At 42.8% G+C, this 23,848-nt stretch overlaps 1 protein-coding gene across 2 annotated transcripts in view; it reads left to right on the forward strand.

Annotated features, from left to right (window-relative positions):
- Positions 1–23,848, forward strand: part of haus1 (HAUS augmin-like complex, subunit 1) — a 59,370-nt gene that overhangs the window by 15,837 nt on the left and 19,685 nt on the right. For both annotated transcript variants that reach the window (XM_048595147.1, XM_048595153.1), the window contains exons 3-4: positions 2,399–2,534; positions 19,020–19,148. In XM_048595147.1, the coding sequence (XP_048451104.1) occupies positions 2,399–2,534; positions 19,020–19,148 (265 nt within the window). The remainder of the gene's footprint in view (positions 1–2,398; positions 2,535–19,019; positions 19,149–23,848) is intronic.

Here is a 23,848-nt window from a genome sequence, read left to right on the forward strand (position 1 = left end):
ACGTTAACTCTGTTTTCTCCTCCACAGATGCTGCCAGGCCTGCTGAGCTTTTCCAGCAACTTTGTTTTTGCTCACTCGTTTATCCTGCCTATTCTTTCATTTCTACTTTGACTAGCATGTGGCACTGGTAGCAATCCTGAGATTACTACCTCTGAGGTCCTACTTTTTAACTTGGCTCCTAACTCATTAAATTCTGCTTGTAGGACCTCTACCCATTTTTTACCTATATCATTGGTGCCTATATGCACCACGATAGCTGGCTGTTTACTCTCCCCCTTCAGAATGTCCTGCAGTCGATCAGAGACATCCCTGACCCATGCACCTGGGAGGCAACATACCGTTCAGGAGTCTCGCTTTCAACCACAGAACCGCCTATCTACTCCCCTTACAATCGAATCCCCTATGACTATAGCCCTTCCATACTTTTTCCCACCCTTCTGTACAGCAGAGCCAGCCACGGTGCCATGAACCTGGCTACTGCTGCCTTCCCCTGGTGAGCCATCTCCCCCAACAGTAACCAAAACGGTATACCTGTTTTGGAAGGAGATGACCGCAGGGGACGCCTGCACTGCCTTCTTGCTTTTTTTCTGCCTTTTGGTCACCCATTTCCTTTCTCCCTCAGCGATCCTAATTTGTGGTGTGACCAATTTGCTGAACATGCTATCCACGACTTCCTCAGCATCGCGGATGCTCCAAAGTGAGTCTATACGCAGCTGCAGAGCCGTCATGTGGTTTAACAAGAACTGCAGCTGGACACACTTCCTGCACGTGGGAGTCAGGGACATCAGCCGCTGTCCAAATATATCAGTTCACTCACTTCCGAGAGCGCAATTTGACCGCTCCCACTCGGCTCCGCTGTCGAAATGAAGAACTTACCTTCCTGGCAGCCCCCTGGTCCTCACTCCCGCTGCTGCTGCTGCTGCTGCTGCTGCAAAAAATGGAGGCCGCTGATTGCACGAGGTAAGTTTTTAACTGGGAAACTTACCTCCCGGCAGGTCCCTAGTCCTCGCTCTCACTGCTCCCGCTGCTGCTGCAAAAAATGTTACATACTGCTCTAAGAAATAATCCCTGATGCACTCTACAAATTTGTCTTCTGTGTTAGCCTTATCCATCTGATTTTGTCCAGTCAGGTTAAGATTAAAATCTCCCATGAGAATTGTAGTGACCTTGCATCCACCATTTCCTGATTAAGACTTTGTTCTACAGTTGGGCAACTCTTTGGAGCCTATTAACAACTACCAGTGACTAGTTTCCTTTGGTATTCCTTATTTTCACTCAAACTGATTCCATGTCACAATCTATATCATTACTTAGCAGAACACCAATATCATCTTTATTAATAATGCTACCCTCCCTCCTTTTCCCTTTAGCCTATTTTTCCAGAACATTGAATGTGCTTGAATAATGAGTTCTCTGTAACCATGTCGATATAATAGCTATCAAGCCATATTCATTTATTTCTATTTGCTAAATTAAAAATATTCTATTTGTTACAAATACTGTGTGCATTCAGATAAAGAGCTTAAGGTTTAACTATTTATCCTGATTATTTATTCTGGTTCTAATTTCTGCTGTACTCTTCTGTTTTAGTTTTCAGTTTCTGTGATGCTTTGATTATTGTTTGCTTTTTCACTGCCCTGTGTCTCTGCTGTCTAGTTTTTTTGACTTTTTTATACTTCCCACCAATTGAAACCACACATGCTAATTAGTTGTAAGCTTTATCTGTAAGCCTAGTTATGTAATTCGTCTGGACACTGGTCCCAGCATGGTTTTAAATGAAGCTTATCCTAGTGGAACAACACTTCTGTACTACTGATGTGATTGGTACCTACATGGGCTATGGTAGCTGGATCTTTTCCCTCCCACTCCAAGTTCCTCTGTAGCCCAGAATACCATCCTTTATAGCCTCACACCACTCTGTCACTGTAATCTCCACTAGCACCTCAAGCTTCTGAGGTCATTGTACTTCTCTCTAATTCTGGCCCTCTTGAGCGTTCTCAATGTTAACTGCCTCACCATTGTGGTTGGGCTTGTGTTCCCTCTAAGGTAGTAAGCTTCTTAGAGATTGTGCTCTGCCTTGCTGTTAGTTATAGTGGATTGGAAAAGGAGGGTTGTTGAGTTCTGATAGATTAGAGTACTTATTCAATTATTTCAGTTGATTTTGTTTTAGTTTTGATGAAAGGCTGATATTTCCATTTTTAACAGCTTTTTTGACATCCAAAATTGCTTCCTTGACGTAAGCTGCTCTGTTTCTCATCTATTTCAAACCCATTTACACATGTCTGAGTACTTGGATTGTTCATACCCAGACTCAAATGCTGATTGTAAATTTTTGACAAAGAAATGGGGTAATTGACATGAAACTTAAGTTAAAGTTTACTTTTCTCTATCTTCTCAGCTGACTACTTGCAGGGTTTCATTATGGAGAGTGTGGGTTTGTCCTCCACTAGTCTCTCCAGTAATGGATCCAGCTGTCTGAAAAATCTGGTGAATAGCAGCCTTGCCTTGGACCTAAAAGATACCTCTCAAACCAGGTAATTGTTTGATAGATATTGTAAGCAAACAGTAGCATGTTTTGAAACCTTTGCTTGAAACAGACTGAGAAAGAACTTGAAATGGCAACTATAACTTGTGCGATAGGGCAAGTAGGATATAAATAAGTGAAATGCGTTGGTGTTACTTTGAGGACTATTAATAAAGTTCAGTCTGCCTTTGACCCATTTCTGCAGGCCATGTTTGTGTCATTGAGTTCTTGGAAATACAAGTGTGATCAAAATAATCAAGATGGACTATTTGATTGGGATCTACAGACATGCAGAATTATTACTAATGTTACAGTTGTTAATCACAAGCTACTGATTATCATATGTTCTGTTTGCATGAAATATTACGGATCCCCATCCATCCCTTGTGCTGACATGCATCAACATTACAGTACAGTATGGCTCTCGGCCACCAATCATCTTCTGGCCTACATGATACTTGTTCACAAGTTTTGACAGTGAGCCTCTGTGGCCTGCTCTAGTATAGACTGCATTGCTGTCAGGCTCAATTCTGTCCTCTTGAGTGATCAATAATTGGGAATGAGAACCATGGCAATATTTTTCTTCACTCTTCACTTGGGTATACTTGAATTCATATTTCAAGAAAGCATTTTCCCCAGGCTATGTGTCATAGGAACAAGAAACATGGGAACAAGAGACCTAGGAACAAGTGTAGGCCATTTGGCCTGTCAAACCTGCCTTGCCATTCAATACAGTCATGGCTGATCTAATATTTCAGTGCCTTTTGCTCATCCATCCTATAACCCTATATAGCACGTAATTAGAAATCTGTCAATCTCTAATTTAAACATACTCAAAGACTATAAGGTTTTTGAGTAGATTTGTAACTCCGGTTGTGGATGTTATGGTTGGTTGGCTCGCTGGGCTGGTTTGTTGTTCCACAGATGTTTTATTACCCTGCTGGGTAATAGCAGCCTCCGATGAAACGCTGTTGTGTTTTCCTGCCTGGTATTTAAATTCTGGTGTCCGTTGAGCTGGATTACCTCCCATCAGGTTTTCCTTTGCAGTGGAGTGTATATATAGGGTCTAGCTCCATGTGTTTGTTGATGTCCCTCTTCGTGGTGAACCAGCACAGGTACATAAATGGAAAAGGTTTAGAGGGATATAGTCCAAACATGGGGTAGTGGGACTAGTTTAATTTGGAAAACTTGGTTGGTGTGAAAGAGTTGGACTGAAGAGTCTGTTTCCGTGCTGTATGACTCTGACAAATGAAACAGATCAAGCAGTGCCTGTAGTGATGTGTTTTCCTTATTCCTAAATCAACAGAACTGAGCCAAGTCAACATTGGTTCAGATCCATTACTTCAACACAATAGAGAAACTATAAAACCTTTCCTCGTGTATAGCTGACCCACTCACTCAAACTCATCAAGGAGTTTAAATATTGACTCTAGGTGTGACCATTACTGTTGTGTGACTTGTATACCAACGATAAAAATGTTACTGGAATATGCTTTTTCTTTCTTAGAATGATGCAGCACAGAAGGGGGTTATTTTGCCGGCCATGTCTGCTTCAGTTTGTTGGAAGGGAGTCCAATTAGTCCCACACACCAATGCCTTTACCTATAGCCCAACAAAATATTTCTCTAAATAAAAACTGAAAGAACTGTGGATGCTGGAAATGAGAAACAAAAATAGAAATTGCTGGAAAAGTACAGCAGGTCTGGCAGCATCTGTGGAGAGAAATCAGAGTTATCAGGGATGAAGTTTAAAAACAGGGAGACTATGCTGCAGCTGTAAAGGGTCCTGGTGAGGCCACAACTGGAGTACTGTGTGCAGTTTTGGTCTCCTTACTTGAGAAGGGATATACTAGCACAGGAGGGGATGCAGAGGAGATTCACTCGGTTGATTCCAGAGTTGAGAGGGTTGGATTATGAGGAGAGACTGAGTAGGCTGGGATTATACTCATTGGAATTCAGAAGAATGAGGGGAGATCTTATAGAAACATGTAAGATTATGAAGGGAATAGATAAGGTGGAGGCAGGGAGATTGTTTCCGCTAGCAGGTGAAACTAAGACTAGAGGGCATCGCCTCAAAATAAAGGGAAGCAGATGTAGGACTGATGTCAGGAGGAACTTCTTCACCCAAAGGGTTGTGAATCTGTGGAATTCCCTGCCCAGTGAAGCGGTTGAAGCTACCTCGCTGAATGTTTTTAAGGCAAGGCTGGATAAATTTTTGAACAGTAAAGGAATTAAGGGCTATGGTGAGCGGGCGGGTAAGTGGAGCTGAGTCTCAAAAAGATCAGCCATGATCTTATTAAATGGCGGGGCAGGCTCGAGGGGGCCAGATGGCCTACTCCTGCTCCTAGTTCTTATGTTCTTATGTTATGTTCTTAATGTTTCTGGTCCAATGACCCTTCCTCAGAACACAGTATTTCCTCATTGTTTATCCAGTTCCCTTTTTGAAGCTTGTTATCAAATCTGCTTCCACCACACATTAAGGCAGTGCATTACAAATTACAACTCTGCATTATTTGCTTTCCTTCCTGCCTCCTGATGTTTAACTTCTGTCTCTTTTAACTGTATCAGCTCAATGAAATGTGACAAAGGTACAGAGGTGGCAGCATCACATGATGTGAAGAAGCTGTGTAACTCGCTTTGTTGTAGCCAACCTTTCAGGGTTTTAAGGTTTTGTGGATTTTTAAAAAAATTCATTAACAGGATGATTGCGTCACTGGCTAGGCCTGCATTTATTGCCCATCCCTGAGAGTCAACCACACTGCTGTGTGTCTAGAGTTGCGTGTAGTCCAGACCAGGTAAGGATGGCAGTTTCTTTCCCTAATGGACATTGGTGAAGCAGGTGGGTTTTTCCGGCGACTGGTTTCATGGCTATCATTAGATGAGACTCTTAATTCCAGATTGTTTCTGGATTTGTTTACTGTATGCCTTATGAGATTCTGAAAACACCATCTAACTTTTGAGGTCAACATCTTTATCTTATGCATGTACTTTTTAATTGAGAATCTTTATTGTAGATCCAAAGCCATTGAATTAGAAGGTAAAATGAATTGGTAAGCAATTATTCGATGACCTCCAGGTTGAATTTCTGATGGTACCTGATTTGAGTTGATGTTAAGTCCACAAACTTTCTCTTCAACACTTGTATTATTGAATTCATCTCATGTTTTAAGATTTTGCTGCCTTTTCTGTATTTGCATATCATGCAGACTTTGTGGGGAACGCTCATTAATGTGATATAAATCATTGTCCTTCAGGGAAGGAAATCTGCCATCCTTACCTGGTCTGGACTACGTGTGATTCCAAACCCACAGAAATGTTGTTGACTCTTAATTGCCTTCTGGGCAACTAGCAATGTCCACATCCCGTGAATGAATTTTTAATAAAAGTGACCATATATCTCAAGCTGTGCATGTTAATTGATCTTGCTGTTGTGATTTAGGAATTCAGCACCAATAACATGAAAGTGCTAAGAATGACCCTCTCAAAACCTGAAACTCAGCAAGTTCATGCTGACCAAACTAGGAAATAGGAGTGGGCAGCAAGTCCAAGGGACCCTGGGTGTCAAAGGATATCAAGATTTTGAGAAAGAAAAAGAAGTACCTATGTTAATAAAGAGCATTAAAAACAGGGAGGCCCTTCAGAAATACAGAATGTGTAGAGGTTGCTTAAAAAAAGAAATTGAGAGCAAAGAGGAGCCACAAAATATCTCTGGCGGGTAGGATTAAGGAAAACCCAAAGCATTTAATAAGTTTATGGTTATGGACCCTGACAGCATTCTGGCAATAATACTGAAGACTTAGAGTCATAGAGTCCTAAAGCATGGAGACAGGCTCTTCGGCCCAAACTGGTCCATGCCGACCAAAATGTCCATCCACGCTAACCCGTTTCCCTGCACTTGGCCCATATCCTTCTAAACCTTTCCTATCCACGTATTTGTCCAAATGCCTTTTAAATGTTGTTAATGTACCCACCTCAACCACTTCCACTGGCAGCCGATTTCATATATGTACCAAATTCTGTGTTTTTAAAAAAAAAAACTTGTCCCTTGGGTTCCCGTTTATTCTTTCCCCTCTTACCATAACCTGATGCCTTCTAGTCCTTGATTTCCCCAACCCTGGGAAAAAGACTGAGTGCGTTCACCCTATCAATGCCTCTCATGATCTTATACACTTCTATAAGATACCCCCTCAGTCTCCTACACAATAAAGAAAACAGCCCTTTAGTGGGGAGGCGATGGCCTTGTGGTATTATCACTGGACTGTTAATCCAGAGACCCAGATAATGTTCTGGGGATCTGGGTTCGAATCCTGCCACAGCAGATGGTGGAATTTGAAGTCAATAAAATATCTGGAATTAAGAATCTAATGAATCCATCTGGTTCACTCATGCCCTTTAGGGAAGGAAATCTGCTATCCTATTCTGGTCTGGCCTACATGTGACTCCAGACCCACAGCAATGTGGTTGACTCTGAACTCTGTGCAATAAATGCTGCCTAGCCAGTGATGCCCTCATCCTGTAATGAATTAAAAGAAAAACTCCTAGCCTGTCCAATCTCTCCCTATAACTCAGTTCCTTGAGTCCTGGCAACATCCTTGTAAATCTCCTCTACAGTCTTTCCAGGTTAATAACATCCTTCCAATAACAAGGTGACCAAAACTGAACACAATACTCCAAGTGCGGCCTCACTGATGTCCTGTACAATAGCAACATAACTTCCCAACTTCTGTACTCAATGCCCTGACTGAAGGCCAGTGTGGCAAAAGCTTTCTTCACTGCGCTGTCTACCTGTGACTCCACTTTCTGAGAACCATGCACCTGAGCTCCAAGGTCCCTCTGTTCCACTACGCACCTTAAGGCCCTACCATTCATCTTGAAGCTCCTACCTTGGTTTGACTTTCCAATTTGCAACACCTCACACTTAACTTTCATAAACACCTTTCACCATTTTTTGGCCCACTTCCCCTGCTGATCAAGATCCTGCTGCAATTTCTGGTAACCTTCCTCACTGTCCACGATACCGCCTATTTTAGTGTCATCTGCAAACTTATTAATCATGCCTTGAGATAACAAGGTATAGAGCTGGATGAACAAAGCAGGCCAAGCAGCATCAGAAGAGCAGGATGTTTCAGGTCTGGACCCTTCTTCAGAAATGGGGAAGGGGAAGGGGATTCTGAAATAAATAGAGAGAGAGGGGTGGGCGGATGAAAGATGGATAAAGAAGCAGATAGGTGGAGAGGAGACGGACAGGTCAAGGAGGCGGGGATGGAGCCAGTAAAGGTGAGTGTAGGTGGGGGTTGGTCAGTCCAGGGAAGATGGACAGGTCAAGGAGGCAGGGATGGAGGCTGGTAGGTAGGAGGTGGGGGTGGGGGTTGAGGTGGGAGGAGTGGATAGGTGGGAGAAAGGACGGACAGGTTAGGGAGGCGGGGACGAGCTGGGCTGGTTTTGGGATGCGGTTAGGGGAGGGGAGATTTTGATGCTTGTGAAGTGAAGCTTGTGAATCATGTCTTGTATATTTTCATCCAAATCATTGATGTTGATAACAAAGAGCAATGGGCCCAGCACTGACCCCTGAGGCACACCACTAGTCACAGGCCTCCAGTCCGACAAACATCCTTCCACTATTACTCTTTGCTTCCTCCTACGAAGCCAATTGTGAATCCAATTTGCCGGCTCTCCCTGGATTCCATGTGATCTAACCTTTCAGAGCAGCCTACCATGTGGAATCTTATCAAAGGCCTTTCTGAAATCCATCTCGACTACACCTACCAGCCTGTCTTCATCAACCTTCCTGGTCACTTCATCAAAGAACTAACAAATTTGTGAGTCATGATCTCCACACACAAAGCCATGTGGACTACTCCTAATCAAACCCTGTCTTTCCAAATGCATGTGCATCTTATCCCTCAGAATCATTTCAAGTAACCTATCTACCACAGCTGTTTGGCTTATTGGTCTGTAGTGCCCAGGTTTTTCTTTGTAGTCCTTCTTGAATAAGGGCTCAACATTTGCTACCCACCAGTCTTCCAGGGCGTCACCTGTGACCGGTGCTGAAGAATTTGTTGCTCCCCTAGCCAAGCTCTTCCAGTACAGTTACAACTCTGGCATCCACCTGACAATGTGGAAAGTTGTCCAGATATGTCCTGTACACAAAATGCAGCACAAATCCAAACTGGCCACTGGCCCATCAATCTACTGTCAATCAACAGTAAATTGACATCAACAGTGCCATTAAACAGTACCTGCTAAGTGTGCCCAATTTTGGTTCCGCCAGGGTCACTCAGCTCCTGAACTCATTTCAGTCTTGGTTCAATCATGGATAAAAGAGCTGAATTTCAGAGATGAGGTGACTGTGTGACCACACTTGACATGAAGGCTGCCTTTCACCAAGTGTGGCATCCAGGAGCCCCAGCAAAACTGGAATCATTGGGTATTGGAGCAAACATAGGAAGCATGTTGTGATTGTTAGAGGTCAGTCATCTCAGCTCCTGGACATCTTAGGATGGTGACCTAGGCCTAATCATCTTCAGCGGCTTCATCACTGACAACCTTCCCTCCTTCATAAGGTGAGAATGTTCGCCAATGATTTTACAATGTCTAGCACCATTTGCGATTCCTTAGATACTGAAACAGTCCATGTTCAAATGCAACAAGGTCTGGACAATATCCAGGCTTGGGCTGACAAGTGGCAAGTAACATTTGTGCTACACAAATGCCAGGCAATAACCATCTCCAATCCAAGATGATCTAACCACCACTTCTAGACATTCAACTATGTTACCGACCCTGAATACTGCACTACCAACGTCCTTGGGGTTACCAATGATCAGGAACTCAACTGAACTCACCACATAAACACAGTGGCTACAAGACCAGGTCAGAATCTAGGAATACTTAGGAAGTAACTCACCTCCTGACTCTCCAAAGCATGTCCATCATTTACAAGGTACAAGTCAGGATCATGATGGAATATTTCCACTTGCCTGGATAGGTGTAGCTCCAACAATACTCAAGAAGCTTGACACCATTGAGGACAAAGCAGCCTGTTTGATTACCATCACATCCACAGATATCCATTGTCTTGATCACTGATGGATATTCACAAGATGCACTGCAAAAAATTCCCCAAGGCTCCTTCGACAGCACCTGCAAAACCCATGACAACTTCCATCCAGAAGGACAAAGGTAGCAGATACATGGGAACACCACCTGTAAACTCCCCTCCAAGCCACTCACATCCTGACTTGGAAATATATCGCTATCCCTTCACTGTCACTGGGTCAAATTTCTGGAATTCTCTCCCTAAGGGCGTTCTGGATCAACCTACACCCTATGGACTGCAGCGGTATAAGAAGGCAACTCATCACTACCTTCTCAAGGACAATTAGGAACGGGCAATAAATGCTGGACAGCCAGTGACGCCCATGTCCCATGAGTGAATAAGACAAGGTGTGTTAAGAGCAAGAGGATTACTAGGGAAAGATGGTGAGTTTCTAGAGCATTTTAAGATCAATAAGGTATTAGATATTTTAGTAGGCATAAAGGCATATAAATCCCCAAAGCCTGATGAAATGTGTCCCAGGATGGTTTGGGAGGCAAGGGAGGAGATTGCTTGGGTTCGGTCTAAGATATTTAATATTTTGCAGACCCCAGGCGAAGTGCCAAAAGACTGGAGGGTAAGTAATGTTCCTTTGTTCAAGACGGGCAGTGGCGAATGGCCAGGTAATCACAGGCCAGTTAGTTCGATGACAGTGGTGGGTTGATGAAAAAATTGAGGGACAAGATTAATCAAAGGCAGAGATAGTCAACATGGATTTGTTGGAGGGAGATCCTGTCTGACTAATTTAATTGAGAGTTTAAAAAGCCAGCTAAATATTTTGAGAGCAGAGCAGTTGATGCGGTTTGCATGGACTTCAGTAAGGCCTTTGACAAGGTCCACATGGAAAGCTGGTCTAAAAGATGAGCCAATGGGATCCAAGGCACAGTGGCAAACAAGCAGATCCAAAATTGGCTTGCAAATTGGAGGCAAAGGGTGATGGCGAAGGGTTGTTTTTGTGATTGGAAGCCTGTGACTGATAGTGTACCACGGGGATCAGTGCTGGGACTCATGCTGTTTATGTACGTTAATGACCTGGATGTGAATGTAGAAGATTTCATTAGTGGCTTTGCAGATGACAAGAATTGGGTGGTGATGTTGATACTGTGGAGGGTAGTCTCTGGCTACAGTCTGATATTGATCAGCTTGTAAATTGGGCAGAGCAATGGCATATGGAATTTAATCTTGATAAGTGTGAGGCGATGCATTTTGAGAGATCTAATGTAAGGGAAGGATATACACGATGAATGATGGTCCCAGGGAGTACTGAGGAACAAAGGGACCTTGTATGAGCAAGTCCATAGATCCCTGAAGGTATCAGCACAGGTAGTCTGGGTATACACGATGCATGCCTTTGGCTGGGCATAGAAATACGAGCAAGGGAATCTTGTTACAGCTTTATAAAACATTAGTTAGACCACAGGTGCAATACTGCGTGCAGTTCTGGTCATCACACCATCGGAAGGACATGATTGCCCCGGAGAGGAGATTCACCAGGATGTTGCCTGGAATGGAAAGTCTCAGTTATGAGGAGAGACTTCATAATATTATAAAACAGTGCTTTAGTTGGCAATGCCTTCCCTGTTGGGAGCATGCACTGGGAATTCAGCTAAAGGCATCCTTCTATCTGGAATATCATTTTCAAAGTTGCACTGGAAGAGCCACCCCAGAACTGGCCTCAGCCTTGAATCTGTGAGTTAGGGTTTTATAGATTTGGAAGAAAGAAGAGTGAGCTTTATTGTTCTTTGGCTTTTCAATATCTGTTCTCAAACTGCTTGGGGGGGAAGGGAATGGTGAAACTTGCCCCAGTGGGAAACAAAGCAGCAGGCTAACCTCTGTAGTAGTGGATTCAACTACGTTGAAAAATATCAAAGAAATGACAGGGAAGGAGAACTCAGGAGAGATTATTAAAGTCTCCAGCACAGACACAAATAGGACAGAGTGTTTGGAAAAGGCAGCAATCAAACACTGGAAAAACAAATGAAAATGAGAAGAAGGAGGGTTAATACCGGACTGAAGGTGTTATATCTAAATGCACACAGTATAAGGAATAACATAAATGAGCTTGTGGCGCAGATCGAAATTGGTAGGTATGATGTGGTAGGCATCACGGAGACGTGGCTGCAAGGGGATCAGGATTGGGAACTGAATATCCAAGGATAACGTCCTATGAAAAGATAGGCGGGTGGGCCGAGGGGGTGGGGTTGCGTTATTAGTGAGAAATGAAATTAAATCAATAGGAAGAAACGAAGTAGGGTCAGATGGTGTAGAATCTGTGTGGGTAGAATTGAGGAACCTCAAAGGTTAAAAAAAGCCATAGTTGGAGTTGTGTACAGGCCTCCAAACAGTAGTCAGGAGCTGGGGCGCAAGATACATCAGGAGATAGAAAAGGTGTGTAAGAAAGGCAAAGTCACAGTGATCATGGGGTATTTCAATATGCAGGTGGACTGGGAAAATCATGTTGGTATTGGATTGCAAGAAAAGGAGCTTGTGGAATGTCTATGAGATGGCTTTTTGGAGCAGCTCGTGGTGGAGCCCACAAGGGAACAGGCAATACTGGATTTAGTGTTGTGCAATGAGGCAGACTTGGTAAGGGAGCTTAAGGTAAAGGAACCCTTAGGAGGCAGTGATCATAATATGATAGAATTTACTGTGCAATTTGAGAGGGAGAAGATAGAATCAGAGGTAACCGGTATTGCAGCTGAATAAAGGTGACTACAGAGGTATGAGGGAGGAGCGGGGCAGAATTGACTGGAACAGGAGCCTAGCAGGAAAGACAGTGGAACAGCAATGGCAGGAGTTTCTGGGAGTAATTCAGGAGACACCGCAAAAATTCATCTCTCGGAAAAAGAAGCATGGTACAGGGAGGATGAGGCAACCATGGCTGACTAAGGAAGTCAGGGATAGCATAAGAGCAAAAGAGAAAACATATAATGTGGCGAAGTGGGAAACCAGAGGACTTGGAAGGTTACAAAGACCAACAGAGAGCAACAAAAAAAGAAATAAGAAGGGAGAAGAATAAATATGAGGGTAAGCTAGCCAGTAATGTAAATGAAGACTATAAGAGTTTCTTTAGATATATAAAGGGCAAAAGAGAGGCAAAAGTGGACATTGGACCATTGGAAAATGACACTGGAGAGATAGTAGTGGGGAACAAGGAAATGGCTGAGGAACTGAATAATTACTTCTCGTCAGTCTTCACGGTGGAAGACACGAGTAATCTCACAAAAGTTCAAGAGAGTCAGCGGGCAGAGCTGAGTATGGTGGCCATCACCAAGGAAAAGGTGCTAGTAAAACTGATTTGACCTGAAGATGGATAAACCATCTGGACCAGATGGACTACACCCCAGAGTTCGAAAGGAGATAGCTGAAGAGATGATGGAAGCGTTAGTGGTGATCTTTCAGGAATCGCTCGAGTCAGGGAGGGTCCAAGAGGACTGGAAGATCGCTAATGTGACACCCCTGTTTAAAAAGGGAGTAAGGCAAAAGACGGAAAATTGTAGGCTGATTAGCCTAACCTTGGTCGTGGGTAAGATTTTGGAGTCCATTGTAAAGGATGAGATTTCTGAATATTTGGAAGTATATGGTAAAGTAGGGAAAAGTCAGCCTGGTTTCATCAAGGGGAAGTCATGCTTGACAAATCTGCTAGAATTCTTTTGAGGAAGTAACGAGCAGGGTAGACCAAGGAGAGCCAATGGATGTTATTTACCTGGAAGTCAAGAAGGCCTTTGACAAGGTGCCGCACAGGAGGCTGCTGAGTAAGATAAGGGCCCATGGTGTTAGAGGCAAGGTGCTAGCATGGATAGAAGATTGGCTGTCTGGCAGAAAGCAGAGAGTGGGGATAAAAGGGTCTTTCTCAGGATGGCAGCCAGTGACAAGTGGTGTTCCGCAAGGGTCAGTGTTAGGGCCACAACTTTTCACTTTATACATTAATGATCTAGATGAAGGAACTGTGGGCATTCTAGCTAAGTTTGCAGACGATACAAAGATAGGTGGAGGGACAGGTAGTATTGAGGAGGTGGGGAGGCTGCAGAAGGATTTGGACCGGTGAGGAGAGTGGGCAAAGAAGTGGCAGATGGAGTACCACATGGGAAAGTGTGAGGCCGTGCACTTTGGTAAGAAGAATAAAAGCATTCTCTAAATGGGGAGAAAATTCAGAAGTCTGAAATGCAAAGAGACTTGGGAGTTCTTGTCCATGATTCTCTCAAGGTACACTTGAGAGTTGAGTCTGTAGTCAGGAAGGCGAATGCAATATTGGCATTTATTTTGAGAGAACTTGAATATAAAAGCAGGGATGTACTCCTGAGGCTTTATAACGCTCTGGTCAGGCCACATTTGGAGTATTGTGTGCAGTTTTGGGCACCATATCTCAGGAAGGATGTACTGGCCCTGGAGTGGGTTCGGAGGAGGTTCACAACAATCGTCCCAGGAATGGAAAGCTTAACATATGAGGAACGTTTAATGACTCTGGGACTATACTCTTTGGAGTTTAGAAGGATGAGGGGGGATCTAATTGAAACTTGCAGAATACTGAATGGCCTGGACAGAGTGGATGTTGGGAAGATCCTTAAATTGGTAGGAGAGACTAGGACCCGAGGGCACAGCCTTAGAGTAAAGGAAAGACACTTTTACATCGGAAGTAAGGAGAAAGTTCTTCAGCCAGAGAGTGGTGAATCTATGGAATTCACTGCCACAGACTGAGATAGATAGGTTCATGATTATCAAGAGGATCAAGGGTTACGAGGAGAAAGCAGGAGAATGGGGTTGAGGAACTTATCAGCCATGATTGAATGGTGGAGCAGACTTAATGGGCCAAATGGCCTATTTTCTGCTCCTTTGTCTTATGGTCTTATGCTTGTTATTGCTACCAGATTTGAAAGTGAAAAGTTGATTCTTGGCTTCTGACAGTGCACCATGCCAACTCATTTATTGTCCACAAGTAACCGTGCACACAGGAGAAAAAACACAGATTGATTACTTAAAACTCAATACTGCAGGTCACACGCTATTCAGAAAAGCAGAGTCATAAAACACGTTGAGGTACATCTTGATGGTTGGACAAGAGGGTTTAAGGACTTCTGTAGACAATTTTCTCCACAAATAACAATTCCAAAAGGCACCTAAATGCCACCCAAAGAAATCTGGACACCACTCACCCAAGTAAAGGATCCCTGCCCCCCTAAAGATACCTGACAAACCCGCATCTCTCCTGCTTCAAAAGACCCTTGACTTCTGTCCTTGAGGTGTACTGGCATCAGATCTAAAGGGTATCCAAAATAATTTTGATCAAAATATTTAATATTTCAATAAACTTTTAAGGTGAGGAGGATGAGACTTTAGAGGGGATGAGAGGAAAAGCTTTTCATCCAGCGTGTTATAAATATGGAACTTGCCATAGAGAGTAATATGATATTACGGACTTCAGAACTTTACTGTTCATGGATTGAATGAATCAACAAAGATCAACTGTTATGCTTGAAAGAATCAGCAATAACTCTGCCTGAAATAAACTAGAAAAGGACAAGGACAAGGACAAACTTATTCAGGAATTGAAAGTAATTCGTCATGTCTGGCAAAAGGAGGAGATTACATAAACAAAACTGCTTTGACACCTGCTTGATAAACTGGATGTTTTATGCCACGAGGACAACTGATTGCCATGCATAAGAAACTAAGGAGTTAACTCTTGGAAACCTGTGTCTTCAAACAGTAAGTTAAGGCCAAATGGAACAAAGAACAAAGAAACTACTTCTGACAAGAAGGCAAGCTGCAGACTTGCTGTAATTTGAATGAAAAGACTTTAAAAAAATCATCAATAACGATTTAAAGGATGAAAATTTGTATAAGAATCAAATATCAGAACTTTGAAGAACAACACTGCATAAGGATCGAATCCTGGACACTTCTAGAGACAAACCACTGTTGGTTGAAATCCTGGCCAGATTCCACCATTGATTGGGTAGTAGCCAAGTTGGGTTTGAGGCTTAACTTGTTTACTTGACGGGTCTTATTTTGATTGCTGCATCCAATAATGTTCAAATCATTTTTTTAGTACTTGATTGTCTGTGACATTCCTTAACAAGTAGCTGAATTAAAGGTAACTTGTGATTTACCCTAACGGTGGTGGAGGTGGATACTCTTGTAACATTTAAGAAACATATCTAGATGAGTACTTAAAATGCTAGGGCATAGTAGATTATGTACCAAGTGTAGGTAAATGAGATTAGTATATTTGGTGTTTGTTGACCATTGTAGAGATGATGGGCCAAAGGGCCTGTTTCTATGCTGTATGACTCATTCACTCTCTATGATTAATATAGGCAGCACTAGTAAGACCAGTGTTTGCTTCTTATTATTTCCCTTGAGAAGGTGGTGATGCCCTGACTTTTTGATCCATTGCAAGGGAATAGGGAGTGCCCAGGAAAAGCATCTTAAAAGTGATTGCAGTTGGATTTCAGTGCTTGTCGAAAAAGAGTATTTGAGTCGTATTAATAAACTAATAACACAGAGATTTTTTCTTGGATGTCATGGGTTCGACTAACAGTTTGAGATGTAGGAGGGATTCCTTATCCCATAAGACCATTAAGTGTAGGAGTAAAAGTATGCCTTTTGCTCATCAAGTCTGTGCCACTAATTAATGAGATTGTGGCTGATCTGATAACCCTCATGTCCATTTTCCTGACTTATCCCATAAACCCTTGATTTCCTTACTGATCAAGAATCTGTCTGTCTAAGCCTTGAATATACTTAACAACCTATCCTCAACATTCCTCTGTGGAAAATCATTCCACAGATGCACTACCTGCTGAAAGAAGAAATTCCTCCTCCTCCTCTGTCTTAAATGGGCAACCTCTTATTGTGAGATTACACACTCTGGTTCTGGACTCACTCGCAAGGCAAAACAACTTGATAGAATCATAGAATACCTACAGTGCTGAAAAAGGTCACTTGGCCCATCATGTCTGCACCAAAACTCCAAAGACCATCCCAATCAGACCTGCTCCTCCACCATATCCCCTTAACCCCGCATTTACCATGGCTAATCCACTTAGACTGCCATCCCTGGATACCACGGGATAATTTAGCATGGTCAATCCACCTAACCTGTGCATCTTTAGACTGTGGGAGGCAGCCGGAACACCTGCTGAAACCCACGCAGATACAGGGAGAATGTGCAAACTCCATACAGACAATCACCCAAGGCTGGAGTTGAATCCGGCTCTCAGGTGTCATGAGGCAGCAGTGCTGACAACTTTGCCACCATGCCAGCCAGCAGTTTTCAGCATCAACTTCTAAAAACCCCTCCCCTCCCCAAAAAAAATGAATCTTCATCATTATTCTGAACTCCAATGAGTACAAACCTAATCTTCTCAACCTCTCCTGACAAGAAAATCCCTTCATATCTGGGATCATCCCAGTGAACCTTCTCTGGACTGCCTCCAATGCCAGTAAATGTTCAAATTCTGTATGTTCTTAGCCTGTTTGTTCAACAACACTTGACTAATTACCTGTTGTTGTTTTATCTATTTAAATGCTTGGGCTTAGATACATATTTCAGTGCCATTTTATGCCCATGATGTCCCCGTTTTCTGGTTAGCGTAAAGAGATGAAAGGAGGCGTTTATATTTTCTAAAGTTAAAAATCATTATTTCAACCACATTACCAGAAAGGAATGCTTGAATTCCTTAATGCATTTTGAAAACAAGTAGGATGTCTGAGAGATAGTAAGAACTGCCGATGCTGGAGTCAGAGATAACACAGTGCGGAGCTGGAGGAACACAGCAGGCCAGGCAGCATCAGAGGAGCAGGAAAGGATGTTTCAGCTCAGGACCTTTCTTCAGAAGAATATCACGACCTGAAACGTCAACTTTCCTGCTCTTCTGATGCTGCCTGGCTTGCTGTGTTCCTCCAGCTCCACAGGATGTCTCTGTGCTTCTAATTATTAGAATATTTAATTATTTTCTATGTTAGTCTTAATCTTAATCTCTAATATCTTATGTTTTGCTTACATTTCAATGATGATGACTGTAGCATTTTACAGTCTCGATCTCCCAGTGTGGTTGTTCTGTGATCATGCTGTCCTAACCTCATTGTGTGGGCTTTTTATTCATTCATGGGAAGTTAGTGTTGCTGTTGCTGGATCATCATTTATTGCCTATTCCTTATTGCTCTGGAGACGGCTGAGATGAGCTGCGTTCTTGAACCACTTACTGTAGTCCTTGAGACACCTACAATGAGGCTGAGAAGGAAGTTTTGAGGGTTTTAACACAATGACAGGAAATGAACAGTGAGATGCATAGTCCTGACCGGGGTTGGGGGGGTTATGTGACTTGCAGGGAATGTTTTTTTTTTATATATGACAAAATGTCAACTTTCCTGCTCCGCTGATGCTGCCTGGCCTGCTGTGTTCCTCCAGCTCCGCACTGTGTTGTCTCTGACTCCAGCATGTGCAGTTCTTACTATTTCACAGACATCCTGCTTGTTTTCAAAATGCATTAAGGAATTCAAGCATTCCTTTCTGGTAATGTGGTTGAAATAATGATTTTTAACTTAAAGTTAAAAGATAACATGTAGAAGCAGTAATCTATCAAGCCCTATTAAGTCTGCTTTGCTATTCAGTGAGATGGCAGATCTGATAATCTTCAAGTCCTGGTTGCTGGATAGTGGGTGAAATCAGTGATGTTAATGCTGTTGAACTCAAAGAGACATTTGGTAGATTCTCTGTTGTTGGAGGTGGTAAAGTTTACCAAAAAGATGCACCAGAAAGCTGTCCATTGCCATCATATCCATGCCAACTATTGTTGAATGAATAAAGTTAGCTGTGTGAAAGTGCTTAAAACTGAGTATGTCAATGATTTCCAAACACATCAAACATTAGGCCAATCAGAAAATGCTCAGTAAGTCAGGCTGCATCTGTGGAGTGAGAAAGTGTTAATGTTTTCAGTCAACATCTTTTCATCCGAATCCGTGAACAGTGTGGTGTGAGAGAAGGCAGAATAAGAGGTTCTCACATGAAATAAACGCTTCTAATATTTAATATAAATGTTGCTCTTTCTGAAGGGGAGTATGTTGCTGCAGTACACTTCTACCAGCATTCCAATAACATACTAAATTAAGTTCTGAAATAATGCAGAACAGAAGGTGGCCATTCAGTCATTAATCTCACCTCCCTGCTGATCCTGTGTAAATTTTAATAGCAAATGCTGGCGAGCTGTTTAATTTTGAGGCATGAACCTGACCCATTCTCCGATCCAATCTACATGTTAAACATTCATCACAGACTATAAGTAGAATCCATAAACCTGATGGATCAGGATTTATAGCTTAAAATTTTTTATGGTTTGTAAAATGTTTTACATCATTTCCTCTTGAATGCTTAACATTTTGTTTTCTTTCTTTTTAGCTTTGTGCTTGCAATAAAAGATTTGGCCTCTGACTGTTTAGCAGCTGAGAACAGAAGTCAAGTGGTTGTAATTAGTGACCTGTCGAAGAAACTGACTGAAACCATCAATCTGGAAAAGTCTCTGGAAAAGTGAGTGCTGAAGGGCTATTGCTGCTCTATTTCTATTGCTTGTTCCTTTGCCCTCTTTTGTGAAGATGTTGTTTCCCTGCTTGGAACAGTTCCATGAGGCTTAGCTGATCATATCTGATACATAAGATGGTTTTGTTTGTTGGTCGTTTATCTCAGCTACAGGACATCCAACATCTTCAGCTGCTTCATCTGTGACCCTCGCTCATTATAAGGTCAGAAATGGGGAAGTACGCAATCACGAGTGAAATGTTCTAGCATTTCCCCGGAGTCCAAGGAAGACTGAAATATTATGGCCCATGATTTTGAGATTTCTGCTCTCACTTTTGTCAAAATCCTGGGATGCTTCCAATTCAGTCTCTGTGCCTTGTTAAAATTAAGTGCCAAAAATCTCTCAACGTTGACTTCCATATTAATTTTGAACCCTTCTATTGACCTTTTGCATTAAAGGGAATATGCCTCAACTGTATCCAAACCATTTACTCCTTCAAGGTGGTTCAATTTCTGACCTTCCTGACCCTCTTGTTCCAATCAATCCTGCTCAATTCTGTTCTAGCCTATGGAAGTCAACGCTTGCCAATTGATTCTTTTTGCTCTGTATTGTTGCATGTTATTCTCCAATACAACCTGAATCTTATGAAACAATGATCTCTGTCCCCAAAATATCCCCCCACTGATACTTGATTCACTAGGCCCACTACCTTTCAAAGGATCAGGTCCAATGATGCATCCTTCCTTGTTGGACTATTGTAGGAAACTGTCCCTATACATTCCAGGAACACTTGACCCTCACTGCCATTTACACTACCACTATCCAGGCTACATTTGGGTAATTGAAGACCCCTGTTATAACTGTTCTGTCATGCAAACAATTCTCTGAAATTTCACTGCAGGTTGTTCCTCTACATCCTTTACACTAGTTGGTGGTCTGTAGACCACACCAAACAAAGTAATTGCACCCTTTTTAATCCATTGCTCTGGGTAAATTGACTCCAGCCTTGAACGCTCTGAGACATCTTACTTCTCCAGCACTGCAATGCAATCCTTAACCAACACTGCTACCTCTCCGTCTTTCTTTCCTTTTCTATTTTTCCCTGAATAATTTATACTACACCCTTGCTAAATTAGTTTGAAGCGCTCCCAATGGCACTAGCAAAACACACTGCGAAGACCTCAGTGCTCAGCACCCCCACTCCTCCCAACCCCCGCCTGTCGGAAGAATGTACCTGCTCTGCAACATCTTTGACCCTGCCACCAGACAGGCACCATACAATCCTGGAGTCACATTTGACAACCATGGACATACCTGTCTGTTCCCTAACCAATGAATCCTTAACGTTATTGTTGCTCCTTTTATCTTCCTCTCCCCTCCTGAATAGTCAGACTGCTTGTGATGCTCGAAGCTTGGCTCTGTCTGCAATCCCTTAAGGAACTAGGCGCACTCAAAACAAAACACAAAAGAGAAGTATGGCACAGGAACAGGTCTTTTGGCCCTCCAAGCCTGCACTGATCATCGTGCTCTGACTAAGCTGAAAAACAAACATCCAGCCATCATTTGTTCTGTATCCCTCTATTCCCTCCCTATTCATGTAACCAACCAGATGCCTCTTAAATGTCGCTAATGTGCCTGCTTCCACCACCAGCTCTAGCAGTGCTTTCCAGGTTCCTACCATTCTCTGCGTGAAAAACTTTCCTCGCACATCTCCCTTAAACTTTTGCCCTTTCACCTTGAACCTGTGCCCCCCTGGGGAAAAAGCCTGACTATCCACCCTATCTATGCCTGTCATAATTTTGTAGACCCCTATCAGATCTCCTCTCAGCCGCCGTCTTTCCAGTGAAAACAATCCTAGCCTTTTCAACCTTTCCTCATAGCCAATGCCCTCGAGACTGGGCAACATCCTGGTGAACCTTCTCTGCACTTTCTCCAAAGCTCCTACGTCCTTCTGGTAATGTGACGACTACAGTTGCACACAATACTCCCCTTGTTAGGCTGCATTTGTTTCATGTAGCTGCAACACGTTTTGCCAACTCTTGTACTCCATGCCCTGGCTGATGAAGGCAAGCATGCAATATGCCTTCTTAATCACGTTCGCCACCTGTGTTGCCACTTCTAGTGGACTGTGGACCTGCACACCCAGATCCGTCTGTATGTTAATGTTCCTAAAGGTTCTGCCATTAACAGTATAATTCACACCTAAATTTGATCCTCCAAAATGCATCACCTCGCTTTTGTCTGGATTAAACTCCATCTGCCATTTCTGTGTCCAAGTCACCAATCTATCTATATCCTGTTGTATCCTTTCACAATCGTTGGCACTGTCAGTAACTCCACTAACCTTTGTGTCATCTGCAAACTTACTAATCAGACCACCCACATTTTCCTCCAGATCATTTATGTATACTACAAACAACAGAGAACCTAAGACAGATCCCAGTGGAACTCCACGAGTTACCGGTCTCCATTCTGAAAAACACCCTTCCACCGCTACCCTCTGTCTTCTAAGACCAGGCCAGTTTAGTATCCATCTAGCCAGCCCACCTCAAATCCCATGTGATTTTAGTTTCGTGCCAATCTGCCATGTGGGACTTTATCAAATGCCTTACTGAAGTCCATATAAACTACATCCACATCCCTTCCCTCATCAGTTATCCTTCAAAAAATTTGATGAGGTTGGTGAGACATGACCTTTCCCATACGAAACCATGCTGCCTTCTGCTAACTACTCCATTTTCTCATTAGCTTCCAATTTGGAAAACAGACTTGTAAGCGAGATCCCAGGGGACTCCTGTACTATCTGCCTGTTTGTCTTTGACTGCCTGGTGCTCACCCATTCCCTCCCCCCCTCCAGTTCCCTGAGCTGCATTGTGACCACTTCTCTAAACATGCTATCTACATACTCTCAGACTCATGGACGTGCCACAGTATCTTTATCTGTCACTTGAGCTCCAAAACACAAACTCAAGTTTCTGCAGCTGGAAGCACTTCCAGACAGCCAAATGTGCAGGGACACTGCTAGGTACGATAGCTTCCACATATTACAAGTCACATCTTTCACTCAGCTGACCTTAACTGCCGTGTTTTAAACTTGAACTTACTTTGTCTTTCTTGCTGATTTTTCTAATTGCTTTATTTTAAAGATACTCTCCTCCCCTTAACTTTAGCCTCCTTCTCTTATTCTAGCTTTTCTTATTATTACTCTTATTTATTACTTATCCCACTCCATATTCTGACTCTTCTACTTATCCTTTTTTTCCTGGAGTGTATCCTATAAGATGTGGAAAAGAATATATCGTATAGTTTTAAAGTGATGTGCAAAGGAAAGAAGGGTAATGTGAGAAGAAAGCTTGCTCATAATGTGAGTAGTTCGGCTATGGAATGAATTGCCCGAAAAAGTGGAGGCAGTGGATTTGTTTCAGGCACTCAAGAGGGCATAGGATAGAAATGGTGTGTAATGATGAGGCGAAATAGCAGAAGATTGGCAGTAGGTAATGTTGCTCATTTGAGGTGGTGGTGCAGGCACAATGAGCCTCATCCTGCGCCATAATGATTCTGAATTGGTATGCATCGCTGCATACTTGTAGAGAGAGGAATGCTTAAAATGGTAGTTGATGTACGAATCAAGTGGTCTGCTTTTCTGTTGGATTGTGGAAAGCACCTATTGCAATTCTTTGCTGACATTATTGGCCTCCAGCAATTGCAACCATCCTTTTTGATAGATTTAATTTATTATTGTCACTTGTAAAACGTTTTGTTATGCATGCAGTACACGCAAATTATAACATACAAAGCGCATTAGGGTAGTAGAACAGAGCAAAGAATACAATATTACGGCTGCAGCGAAGGCACACAGAGAGCGAGACCAACATTAAATTTAAAATTTTGAGAGATCCATTCAGATGTCTAATAGCAGGGAAGAAGCTGTTTTTAAATCTATTTGTATGTGTATGCAAACTTTTATATCTTCTGCCTTGGTGGAAGAGTGTGGAAAAGAGTATAACACAGGTGGCAGGGGTCTTTGATTATGTTGATTGCTTTCCTGTGGCAGTGGGAAGTATTGTTGGAGTCAATATATGGAAGTCTGGTTTGCGTGATGGACTGGGCTGTATTCACAACTCTCTGAAGAAGGGTCCAGACCCGAAACATCAGCTTTCCTGTTCCTCTGCTGCCTGGCCTGCTGTGTTCATCCAGCTCCACACCTTGTTATCTTATACTGAGGATAGAGTTTGGAGGCAATTTGCTGGATTGGATTTGTCTTGCTTTTTATTGGACAGGACATACCTGGGTAAATTTGCCACATTGTTGAGTTGATGCGTTGTTGCAGCTGTGTTGGATAGATTTTCAGCACTACAGCTGGGATTTTGTTTGGGCCTATGGCGTTTGCTGTATCCACTATGCTCAGCCGTTTTTTATAGAAGGAATAAGCATCTCATCCAAACATCTTTCACCAAACGCTTCTGTCAGCATAGTTTGCTTCTTGCAGTTAATATTTATTTAAGTCACCTCTTTCCCCCTCTGCACTGAGTTCCCAATTGGAAGCAAATTCCCAGATATGCTTGCTCAGCCTTTGTCTCTGCCTCACACTGACTTTTTCAACAGCTTCACTGTGCAAAAGATTCCTATTTCCTAATTCTGAGATAACAAGGTGTAGAGCTGGATGACCACAACAGGGCAAGCATCATCAGAGGAGCAGGAAGGCTGACGT

This window comes from Rhincodon typus, chromosome 1, assembly GCF_021869965.1.
Source record: "Rhincodon typus isolate 14 chromosome 1, sRhiTyp1.1, whole genome shotgun sequence".
Lineage (NCBI taxonomy): Eukaryota > Metazoa > Chordata > Chondrichthyes > Orectolobiformes > Rhincodontidae > Rhincodon > Rhincodon typus.